This window comes from Podarcis gaigeae (genome assembly GCF_964106915.1).
Source record: "Podarcis gaigeae genome assembly, chromosome: 3".
Taxonomy (NCBI): Eukaryota; Metazoa; Chordata; class Lepidosauria; order Squamata; family Lacertidae; genus Podarcis; species Podarcis gaigeae.
In genome coordinates, this window is record NC_139680.1 from 120425262 (window position 1) to 120437596 (window position 12335).

Consider the following 12335-nt stretch of genomic DNA (forward strand, 5'->3'; position numbering starts at 1 on the left):
CACCTGCAAAAGAACCCTCCCCGCAACAGTAGAGAAACAGGATCAATCCTTTACACACACCTCAGGAAATCAGGACGAGAAAGACAGGATGAAACACACAAGCCACCAGGTGTGCCAGAGCTGCAGGAGGGAGAGAGGGGCAGAAGGACAGCATTTCCCTGTGCTGGTTTCTCTAGGGCTGCCTTTGCTGATCTGGCACCCTCCAGGTGCTCTGAACTACAACTCCCATCAGCCCTGCCCAGGACTAGGCTGTCAAAGGCCACTCTAGAGACAAGTTGTGCTAGAGCTGGTCCACCTGCCACCTCCATCTGACCCCCTTCCAACACATTGGTCCCCTGTGTCTCTCTCACTCCACGCCACTGCACGAGCCCCATGGCTGCTACGGTTCCCTTGTGGCAGCCTGGTGCGCTAGCCTTGCCCACACGTTTGCCATTATCTGTACCTAGTAGATGCTAAGGGTTGATGGCTTGCCCAAAAATTGCCCACGGCTGCCCGGCGGCTGCTTTTTGGTGATGCGGGATTTGGAGTCAGTGATGTGCTTTGAGGATCTTCAGACCACCCTCCCAGCTTGCTTCTCGAGTGCGGAGAGAGAGAGAGGAGCAGGAAGGGCAGCCTAAGAGTCACGTGGAAGAGGGACCGATAGGATCCTGCAAGAGAGGCAATGCCTCAATATAGCGGAGTGTTGCGTCAAGCCGGTGGGCCCAACACTTTGCGTGACTGCTGTGCTTTTTAAGTCTGCGCCCCCTGCAGACTTTGCAGAAGATGGATTAGATACCGGGCCAGGATAGGGTTCCTTCAAAAAGCCCTTCAAAAACCTATGGGTCTCATGGAGGTGCCGAAACATGCTGGGCGACGGTGATGCTGTACCGGCCACGTGTCACCCGGTCCACCCACCCCTTTGGTCTTTCTAGCTTTGCCTGTCTCAATCAGTGGATTCGCTGTAAGAAGCAAGCTGCATCCTTAAACCTCATCGCCCTACTTGAAGGGTTTCAACAACAATCCCTTGTTTCAAAGGGACGTGCCTTCTCCATGTACCGTCTCAACCCTGAAGAATGTGCTGTATATCCCTTATGTCAGAATAAAAACCGCTTACTGGAACCCTCCACCGACCAAGGAAAGAGGAGGCATGAATATTTCAGTTACATGGGATTGGGGTGTCTTGATCTGGGAAGCAGTTTGTCCCTTACCTTCCCGTTGAGTCACCAGCCACAAAAGGTTGCTTTGGACTCGATCATCAGAAACGTTTGTCGAGCCTGTTTCCTTCTCCCTGCCCCAACCAGGGTTCAAGTGGCTAGGGATCTTGGCTGAAGATCATAGCCAGCCCATCAAAGGGCTGAGGGACTAGAAAATCTGGAGACTGGAGTCTCTCTCCCATCTCCACATGTTATTGCTCTGTGCTCACACACATGTCTGTGTGTGTCCAAGCACCATCCCTGTCGGGATATTCTTGAAGAGCCCAGGACCGAGCGAGAGCTGTCTGTGCTTATCATCCAGTGAATAATGGTCATATTTATCTAGTACTTTTCGAGCTTATCTTGGTGAAATCTGCATGAGAGCCCGGTACGAGGGGTCAGTATTGTTATCCTCAAACTGCAGAGGGGGCCGGCAAAGCGGACTGCCTAAATTGGGAACTCACGGCTTGGGGATTGGTGGATTTGCAGCGCAGTCTTTTATATGTTGCAATCCTCAGCCCACTGATCGGCGAGCAAACCCCAGAGAGCTCAGTGGGACTTGCTTCTGAGCAGATACACATGTACCACTGCACTGTCGGCTGCTACACTTGCTCCCACCTGGGGGAGATACCCCCATATTCTCTCAGCACCTGCAGCTGATGGACTAATCTCCTGATTTGTGCTCACCCTCGGAAAATGTGGGTAGGCATTGCTCCAGCACAGCGAATGCCTCAATACTCCCTACCAGGCTGGGAACCAGCAGGAAGCTGTGCCCATCTGTGGTGTGCCAGGGGGTAGCCTCAATAGAGAAAAGGACAGCATCGGGCGCCAACCAGGGGCGCCAGAATCTCAGTGGATCACGTCACACCTAGCGCAAGGAGAAGGCTCTGGCATTCCTAGAGCCTCGTGCGGAGTTTTGCTGCGGAGGTAAAAACAACAGAAAAGGAGGGAGAGACAGGCGAACATGTCAAATCCACACAGAGCAGAGACTGGGTGGTTCCACCACCTCATGGGTTCATTTGTGAAGGATGCTCCATTTGAGGCAAGACGGGTGCGAGAGAGGAATCCTTAGACTGCGAGGCTCTCCAGCTCCAAAGCCTTAGGCTGGAGAGGCCGAGAAGAATTGCTGAGGATATAGCGCTCATGTCTGGGGGGTTTAAAGAAGACTCCTTTCTCCCCCTTCCCCAACACCGCGGAGCAAATTCCGAGCTCCTGCTGCCCCCATCCCACCCACATATTTCCCAAGAGGAATCACAAGGAAGTCACAAAAAAGAAACACAAACAAGAGCCGGCGATGACCAAGAACGGCAGGCTCAGAAAGTGGGGGGCCCAGAGTGTAGGCGGCTTCCTCCTCATGCTCCGAGGAGCTTTTTGACCATGTAGCCGGGCATGGAGTAGAGGAAAAGGGCCACCATGATGATCAGCAGCAGGGCCAAGACGATCTTGATGATGAGCCACTTGTAGCGGGTGCAGATGAGGTACCGTATGGACTTGAGTGGGTTCAGGAACCAGATGAAGGATGTATCCGGACGACTGTGAGGAGAGAGAGGGTGGGGGGCAGAAAATGTCCAGGGCTGGAGTCAGACGCACGTCAGCACAAAACACGCAGGGCTTCATTGACAGTGAAGCTCATTCTTTGTTCAAGGAAACGGCAGGCAACTCAGCAACGCTCCCCTAAGGAGCAGCTTCCAGGACTGAAGGTCCTTGCCTTCCACCCTCTCTAAGGCTCCACCTCTGCCAGATGTTTCCCTAGCAGTCCCAAACTGCATCTGTGCACCTCTGGCCTCGTTATTCTGCTCATTCAGGGAGGAGGGGAGTTTGTCGCAGCCAGAGAGAGAAACTCCTTAGATTCTCCAGCAGCCTCTTGGACCCCACCCCCCTCCTCTGCTTCAGCCTCAGAGTCTGAACTGCTCCTGTCACCGACTCTCCCTGCTCACTAAACCCTGTTGCCACACCAGCATCTAGCCCCTCCTCCCAATCTCCCCCCTCTGAGCTGTTCTCGGTGTCCCACCACCAACCCCTTGGCTCTGAGCCTTCCTCTGGGGATTCCCTTGGGGGATTTCCCAGCTGGCACCTCCCACCGCTCCTCTTTGCCCAGCCAGTCCCTGACACACGCTTAGCAAGGGCGACAGTTTCCTCGGGGCAGTGGGGAGATGGCTTCCTCAGGTCACGCCTCAGACCCTGCCACCGCACAAGACTTGGCCACCTTCCCACTTGCATTGCTGGCCCGATGACACCAGCAACTTAAGCAGGGGCTGGACGGCAGCAACGTTTGAGGAAGCACATGCAAGGACCCGCCAGGCCCTTGACAACTCTCGTCTCACTGGTGGGTCACCATACACAGCTGTCAACAATTGGGGCCCCAGCTGTTTGCATCTGCCTCGGGAACACCAGCAAACCCTCCCTCCCTTGCAAGGCCTGGCAACCCAGGCGAGGTCGTCAGGGATTCTGGGATGCAGTTCTTGGGAAGGAGCGTGCGGTTCAAGTGGTTTGGGTGGGCAGAGATGGCTGCCCTCCGGCACACCAGCTGCTCTCTGGCTGATCATCTCTGCTCATTATTTCCTAGGATACTTTGCTGAAACTGCAGCTCAGCCACAGGGCCAACGTTCAAGCACAGTCATGTTGGACAGAGTAGGGTGTCTCCGAGTACGTCAGCCCCTCACACACCTGGGGTTAAGGAGCAAGGAATCTAACCTGGGAAACCAGGTGTCTTCTCACCTGTCCCTCCTCTCCCACCTTCTAAAGGTTTTTTGAGGGGGACTCTCCTACTTCTGGGACATGGGTGGTGCTGTGGGTTAAACCACAGAGACTAAGACTTGCCGATCAGAAGGTCGGTGGTTCAAATCCCCGCAACAGGGTGAGCTCCCGTTGCTCAGTCCCTGCTCCTGCCAACCTAGCAGTTCAAAAGCACGTCAACGTGCAAGTAGATAAATAGGTACCACTCCAGCGGGAAGGTGAACAGTGTTTCAGTGCGCTGCTCTGGTTCGCCAGAAGCGGCTTAGTCATGCTTAGTCATGTACGCCGGCTCCCTCGGCCAGTAAAGCGAGATGAGCGCCACAACCCCAGAGTCGGCTATTACTGGACCTAATGGTCAGGGGTCCCTTTACCTTTACCTTTACCTCCTACGTCTATTATCTGTCCCTCCCCACCCTGCCCATGTTTCCCGAAGTGGCCCCCAGGGTGGGCGTTGGGTGGAAAAAAGGAAGGTACCCTGAGGAAAGAGGGGCAGACCCTTTCAGGCCCCGAGCAGCTTCTTGACCATGTAGCCGGGCATGGAGTACAAGAAGAGTCCGACCATAAGGAGCAAGAGAACGAGGAGGAGGATTTTCAGCAGAAGCCAGCGGTACGTGTGCCAGATAAAGTAGCGGATGGACTTGAGAGGGTTCAGGAACCAAATAAAGCTGGTATCTGGGCGGCTGGGGCAGGAGGGCGAGGTGGGGCGAGGAGGAGGAGAGAGACCGAGGACACAGGGGAGAGAGAGACAGGGAGAGATGAACGGAGTCAATGAAGGAGGGAAAGAACAGGAAAGGCACATCAACGGGGTAGTGTGTCCCACCCAAGATGGCCGGCGGCCACTGCTGTTCCCTGGGCGGCTGTGCAGCCCTCAGACCTCCCCTGTTATGCCTCCATCCATGTGGGTGTCTGCTTGGGGACCTCCGCTCCCACCACCCCTCTTCCTCCCCTCTTGCCACTCACTTGGGTTTCTCCAATGGGTCGGGCTCGTTACGAGCCAGCCCGGCCGGACTTTTCTCGGCTTCCTCAGCCGTCAGAAGGTGAAGCTCGGCCTCCACTTTTCCCTGTTGGGGGGGAAGGAGGTTAGAGGTGAGTTTCGAAACCCACGGACATCCAGTGAAGCTGAATGCTGGAAGACTCAGGACGGATAAAAGAAAGGACTTCATCACATAACACAATAGCTGAACCATGAAACTCCTTCCTGCAGGAGGCAGTGATGGCCACCATCTTGGAAGGCTTTAGAAGATTAGACAGATTCATAGAGGAGAGGGCTATCAATGGCTAATAGCCAGGATGACTATGATCTATGATTAAAGTCCAAAACAGCCTCGGTCCTGTATACCTGAAGGAGCGTCTCCACCCCCATCGTTCTGCCCAGACACTGAGGTCCAGCGCCGTGGGCCTTCTGGCGGTTCCCTCATTGTGAGAAATGAGGTTACAGGGAACCAGGCAGAGGGCCTTCTCGGTGGTGGCACCTGCCTTGTGGTACACCCTCCCATCAGATGTCAAGGAAATAAGCAGCTATGCTATTTTTAAAAGACATCTGAAGGCAGCCCTGTTTAGGGAAGTATTTAATATTTAATGCTGTATTGTTTTTAACACTTGATTGGAAGCCACCCAGAGTGGCTGGGGAAATTCAGCCAGATGGGCGGGGTATAAATTATTATTATCACCATCATCATAATCATCTGCCTCCATAGTTGGAAGTATCAGTGCTTCTGAATCCCAGCTGCTGGAAACTGCAGGAGGGGAGAGTTGCTCTTGTGACAGGGGTCCTCCTTGTGGATTTCCCTTGGCGGGCATCTAGTTGGCCACTGTGAGAAGAGGAAGCTAGACTATGTGAGTCATTGGCCTGATCTTACAGCCTCTTCTTACGTTCTGATCACTGCAGGATTTGCCATAGAGGCAGAAGGTGCCATGGAAGCCTGTGCTTTCAATGGGCATCAATCAAGGCAGGCAGGCAGATGTGAACAAGGTGCTTCAGCTCATGAAGGTCCTGTGTGAGTGCCTGGAGGCAGTTGGAGGATGGATGGTGGCTAACAGATTGAGGTTGAATCCTGACAAGACAGGAGTACTATTTTGGGGGCACAGGAGGTTGGCAGGTGTGGGGGACTCCCTGATCCTGAATGGGGTAACTGTGCCCCTGAAGGACCAGCTGCGCAGCCTGGGAGTCATTTTGGACTCACAGCTGTCCATGGAGGTCAATTGTGTGTCCAGGGCAGCTGTCTCCCAGCTCCATCTGGTACGCAGGCTGAGACCCTACCTGCCCACAGACTGTCTCACCAGAGTAGTGCATGCTCTGGTTATCTCCCTCTTAGACAACTGCCATGCGCTCTACAGGGGGCTACCTTTGAAGGTGACCCGGAAACTACAACTAATCCAGAATGTGGCAGCTAGACTGGGGACTGGGAGCGGCCGCCGAGACCATATAACACCAGTCCTGAGAGATCTGCATTGGCTCCCAGTATGTTTCCGAGCACAATTCAAAGTGTTGGTGCTGACATTAAAAGCCCTAAACGGCCTCAGTCCAGTATACCTGAAGGAGTGTCTGTACCCCCATTGTTCAGCCCGGACACTGAGGTCCAACGCCAAGGGCCTTCTGGTGGTTCCCTCACTGTGAGAAGCCAAGTTACAGGGAACCAGGCAGAGGGCCTTCTCGGTAGTGGCACCCACCCTGTGGAACGCCCTCCCACCAGATGTCAAAAAGAACAACAACTACCAGACTTTTAGAAGACATCTGAAGGCAGCCCTCTTGAAGGCAGTAGTAACAGACTACTGTATTTTAATACTTTGTTGGAAGCCGCCCAGAGTGGCTGGGGAAACCCAGCCAGACGGGCGGGGTATAAATTATTATTAGTAGTATTAGTATTATATTTACAGGAACCAAAGAAGATGGCATGATGTTGGGGAAAGTCCTGGCAGCCCTCGCTCCACCTCTGCACATCACACCCAGAGTCAGAAGAAACCAATGGTCAATGCAGAACCCTAGACCACCAACCCATATCTGATGAAGCCCTCTCCATCACTGGAGATTTTAAAACAGTGGTTGGATGGCCATGCTAGCGATAACTTAGCAACGTTGGTTGGGTTGGGTTGGACGAGAGGACCATTGAGGTCCCCTTCGAACTACAATACTATGATTCTAAGCCATCCATCTCCTCTGTCCACCCCATATCCAGGTTTCTCGCTGACTCTTGACCTGCTACTCCACCCCCTTTTCTTGGGCTCCTTCAGGTCTGGGGGGGGGGGTGCCTTTTCCACCCGACCCGACCCGGCCTCCCCTCTAAGCCAAGATGGCAGCCCTCTCCCCGCAGCCCCATTACCGTCATCTCCATTTCGTCGTTCTCGTCTCGTGCCAAGAAGGGCCACCAGCCCTTCACCCTCTTCTGTTTGAAGATAGAGACCATGGGCACCTCAATCTCCCCCGTCCCCAGCTCCATGCTGCACTGCTTGGCGGTCTTAGCGCCACGTGGGAAGCGGTTCAGGTCAAGCTCAATGCCTCCTGGGAAAGGAATATTATTATTATTATTATTATTATTATTATTATTATTATTATTATTATTATTTTATACCATCAGGATTTGATCTAAATTGAAATTTTTCAATCCCGTTTCCCCTTTGTTTTTGTTTAGGTTTAAACCAGTTCACAAGCCAAGAACTTTTACATTGACCACTAATAATGAACCATATTTTGTAGATATCACTGCAAATTTATTATGCTATTTTCTTTTCTTTGTCTTTTTATTATTAGAAAATTTTATTTACAAACAAACACATACCGGTATACACAAAACAAAATTCATATTACCCTACCACATTAGACATTAAAACACCCTTATGATTTCTCTCCACCGTCCCTCACCCTCCTATATATTATAATATAATATTTCACATTGCAATTTTAATCTAAATTTATATTTCTTCACTCTTTTAACTTACTATTTTTTTATTTTATTTTTTAACCAGCTTTGCAAACATTAATCCAAACATCTCAACATGTTAGTTTTTGAGCAGTTAGTTTTTGGACATATCATCTTCAAACCATTTCCACTTTATTTTTATTTTCTGGCTTGATTGGTACCTTATTCCTGCAGTTAATATTGCCAATTCTATAAACTCAATTAGTTTATTTATCCGGTCATCCTTTGTGGGTATATGTTTCCTTTTCCAGTTTTGTGCAAGGAATAGCCTCTCTGATACTGTCGTGTATAAGAATAATATTTTCCTATCTTGTGGTATTTCTTTACCTATTATACTCATTGCGCACAAATGGCATGATTAAAGACAAGGTCTATTTTGTGTGTGTACCATTTATTGTTCCCATGAACAGCGTTGATAAAACCCAATAAAAAGCTATTAAGATAAATAAATAAAGCAATGCAGATAAAATTTAAGAAAATTGCTCCCTATCCCCCATGCTGTAAAGGTAAAAGCTAAAGGGACCCCTGACCATTAGGTCCAGTCGTGGCCGACTGGGGTTGCGGCCCTCATCTCGCTTTACTGGCCTGGTACAGCTTCTGGATCATGTGGCCAGCATGACTAAGCCGCTTCTGGTGAACCAGAGCAGCACACAGAAACGCCGTTTACCTTCCCGCCAGAGCGGTACCTATTTATCTACTTGCACTTTGAGGTGCTTTTGAACTGCTAGGTTGGCAGGAGCAGAGACCGAGCAACGGGAGCTCACCCTGTCGTGGGGATTCGAACCGCCGACCTTCTGATCAGCAAGTCCTAGGCTCTGTGGTTTAACCCACAGCGCCCCCCGCAGCCCTATCCCCCATGCTGACTCTGGGGCAAATACCCTCCCGGCCTCTGTCACTGACCGAGGAAGTCATCGGCAGAAAAGTGGTCGGCATCCCACACTTGTAGCGTGAGTCGGGCCGGAATCTTGTACTCGGTCTCGTCCCAGGAGAACATGGACTCTTTCTTCGAGATAACAATCTTCTCCTCAGCCGCAAGGTAGTCAAAAGGAAAGATGTAGCGCCAGTTGAAGTTGCCCTCGCCGGTCAGCGAGTGGTAGTGGACGTCCGTGTCTTGCTTGTCTTCTTGCTGACCCTTCAGCCACCTGCACGGGGGAAAGAGAGGGGACAGGTGGTGGTCAGCCGGGAGGGGATTTCGAAGGACGGGGATTTCGAACAACAGTTGCGCTCATGCGGGACCAGGAAAAGTCGGTGCTGGAGGGGCCGTGGCAGACTGGAGGGGGGCTTGCTAGCAAAGGGGCGTCATAAGGGGGTGCAGAGTGTTGCTACATTGGAGAGACTGTGCCGGTACCCCCATGGTCTGTTTGATGCCTTCCTGTGTTTTGGATATTCTGTTGGGCTGGGGCATTGCACACTTTAGCTTAGCCTTCGATCTTAGGTCCCCAGGCGTTGTTGGACTACATCTCCCATCATCCCTAGCCAGCATGACCTGTGGTCAGGGATGATGGGAGTTGTAGTCCAACAACATCTGGGGACCCACAGGTTGAGAACCACTGGGATACAGGAAACCAGGCAGAGGGCCTTCTTGGTGGTAGTGCCTGCCCTGTGGAATGCCCTGCCACCAGATCCCTAGCTAGCAGGACCTGTGATCAGGGATGATGGGAGTTGTAGTCGTTCAGCTCGGACACTAAGGTCCAGCGCCGAGGGCCTTCTGGTGGTTCCCTGCCTGCAAGAAGTGAGGCTACAGCAGTGTTTCTAAACCTGTGGGTCCCCAGATGTTGTTGGACTACAACTCCCATCATTCCTAGCCAGCATGACCAGTGGTCAGGGATGATGGGAGTTGTAGTCCAACAACATCTGGGGACCTACAGGGAACCAGGCAGAGGGCTTTCCTGGTGGTAGAGCCTGCCCTGTGGAACGCCCTCCCTTCAGATGTCAAGGAAATAAACAACTATCTGACTTTTAGAAGACATCTGAAGGCAGCCCTGTTTAGGGAAGTTTTTAATGACTGATATTTTAATGTGTTTTCAATCTTTTGTTGGAAGCCGCCCAGAGTGGCTGAGGAAACCCAGCCAGATGGGTGCCATATAAATAAGATTATTATCCCTGCCTGGGACCCCTATATGGAGGAGATGCTGTTTTAAGTACAGTAGGATCACGCCTTGTGCAGGGGGGTATGCTCTGGGGATGGTGCATATACACAAAAATGTGTATACCCAGTGGCGTAGCGTGGGGGGTGCAGGGGGGGGCCGGCCGCACCGGGCGCAACATCTGGGGGTTAGGGTTAGGGGGCGCAAATCCACAGGTTAGGGGGCGTGAATTACTTGCCTTGCCCCGGGTGCTGACAACCCACGCTACGCCACTGTGTATACCCAAGTCACCCCCTTGAGTCTGCCCCTGCAGAAGTATCCCATCTTCTGAACAAGGCAGAGGGCTTTTAATTTCTCTGCCTTTCTTATTAGGCTCTGGGGTGCTCTCACAGGACAGTCTGTGAGTTCTTTATTTTCTTCATTTATTGGCTCCCTGGAGTCTGAAACCAGTATCTGTTCGGTGGGATTTGAAGATCAGATGTGATTTCTGAAGCCCACATTCAGAATTCAGTTTGCAGACATTCCTCCAATCCAGTACAAAAGAAAAAGGACCCAACAATAAATTCTCAGAAGTTGAAAATTGCATGTTTTGAGTTTTGGCTCCAAAGCGTTGGCTTTTGCACAATCGCCAAATGTGTGAAAGTTTTTTGGGGGGGTTGTTTCATTCTAACTTGCTGTTTGCCACCTTCAGCATTTTAAAGGAAAAGGGCATGATAGAACCGTTTTAGGTTATAAATAAAAAAACCTGGGTCAGAATCCAGAAATTATTCTGTAACCCGAGGAGCGGACTTTCCCATGAATTCTGTTTTTGTGTAGCTGAATATGCACCGCTCCTCTGTACGCATCTCACATGAAGGGCAAATGTCCCCAAATTGGCAGTCACTAACCCAGGGGAGGGGCACTGGAATTATCTAAGGGGCATCAGTGGGGCGTGGAGGTCTAAATGCCTGTCAGACTTTGAAAAGCTGGTCTCAACTTCATCCATTTTGTTGAATTGATTAAACTAAATGGTTTCAATCAGCTTTTGAATAAATGGTCCACTGATGGTCCCTATTTTGATTTTTGATTTTTCTTTGACTTAGTGGGTCATGCAAACTGCTATTCTGAATAATGCTTTCTTTAGGGGAAGGGCACTGGGGATGAGTTTAGGGAACCAAGGGAGAGGGCCCCTCCAAAAGTTTGGAAACCACTGGCCTAAAATGTACCCCCCTCTGATACATGCAAGAGGGAACAAAGCAAGCTGTCCCCACAGCTAAACACACCACCATATCTCAAAAAAACCCCAACAAGCACCTTCCCAGCTGCGCCCTTGCAAAAAGGAGACAGCCAAGCACACACACACACACACACAAGGCGTTGGCACGCCTGGAACAACAGCATGCAAAAAGGCAGCAGGACAGCAGCATTCCTCATTCAGAGAAGGGAGAAGAAAACCCCTTGACCCTCATTCCCTTACCTGCTCGGATGCTCGTATTTTCTCAGGCCCCTTATGGGTGACCACCCAGCCCTGCTCCCAGGCAAATGCATAGCTCAGGCTGGGTGGATCGGCAGGGCTGCATCAAATCTGGGGCATGGTGAAGGTAGCCCCTCTGGGGCGCTGGCTCTTGGGGTGTGAAGCTGGCTTAACAACCTGCCCTCCTGTAGTCAGGTCTCTGCAAAGTGACCTGTCTCTTAGATCTACATTGGCTCCCGAGACGTTTCCGGGCACAATTCAACGTGTTGGTGGTGACCTTTAAAGCCCTAAATAGCCTTGGTCCAGTATACCTGAAGGAGTGTCTACACCCCCATCGTCCAGTCCGGACACTGAGGTCCTGCTTTGAGGGTCTTCTGGTGGTTCCCTCACTGCGAGAAGTGAGGTTACAGGGAACCAAGCAGAGGGCCTTCTTGGTAGTGGCACCTGCCCTGTGGAACGCCCTCCCATCAGATGTCAAACACATGCACACCTTATGAAGGCAGCCCTGTATTGGGAAATTTTTAATGTCTGGTATTTTGCTGTGCTCTGTTATGTTGGAAGCTGCCCAGAGAGGCCGGGGCATCCCAGTCAAAAGGGCAGGATACAAGAAAAAAAAATAATAATAATAATAATAATAATAATAATAATAATAATAAACCCCTGGAACCAGTTTCCCCTAAGGCTCTGCCGATGGATTGCCATAAGCTATGGATTTGCAGCGCATCCCACAGTGGGCGAGCAAAGGATTTGCGGGGAGTCTCCCATGCATTCCCCCCACCCTGAACAGCCCTACGCCCCCCAGGAGGGGTCGTGCATGGAGCCTTGGTCAATTACCCCCTGACATAGATGTCTGACATCTTCTCTCCTGTCATGAAAGCATCGTCCTCCAGGACCACCTCATCGGTGTTCCAAATAATAACCCGCAGCTCATACCTAGCTATGGCACAGAGTGGACAGCGGCACAACAACA

The 12335-nt window shown here is 51.3% G+C and overlaps 1 protein-coding gene across 14 annotated transcripts in view; it reads right to left on the minus strand.

The window, feature by feature from the left end:
- Window positions 1–319: 319 nt before the first annotated feature.
- Window positions 320–12335, minus strand: part of OTOF (otoferlin) — a 194931-nt gene continuing 182915 nt past the window's right edge. For 8 of the 14 annotated variants that reach the window (XM_083732962.1, XM_083732971.1, XM_083732969.1 and 5 more), the window contains 4 exons: window positions 8726–8967; window positions 7229–7407; window positions 4869–4969; window positions 320–2705 (listed from right to left, as the gene is read on the minus strand). In XM_083732962.1, the coding sequence (XP_083589088.1) occupies window positions 2525–2705; window positions 4869–4969; window positions 7229–7407; window positions 8726–8967 (703 nt within the window). In that variant the 3' untranslated portion in view covers window positions 320–2524. Of the gene's footprint in view, window positions 2706–4382; window positions 4589–4868; window positions 4970–7228; window positions 7408–8725; window positions 8968–12199; window positions 12299–12335 lie in introns of all 14 variants that reach the window. The other 6 variants (XM_083732970.1, XM_083732965.1, XM_083732964.1 and 3 more) reach the window with 3 other exon arrangements.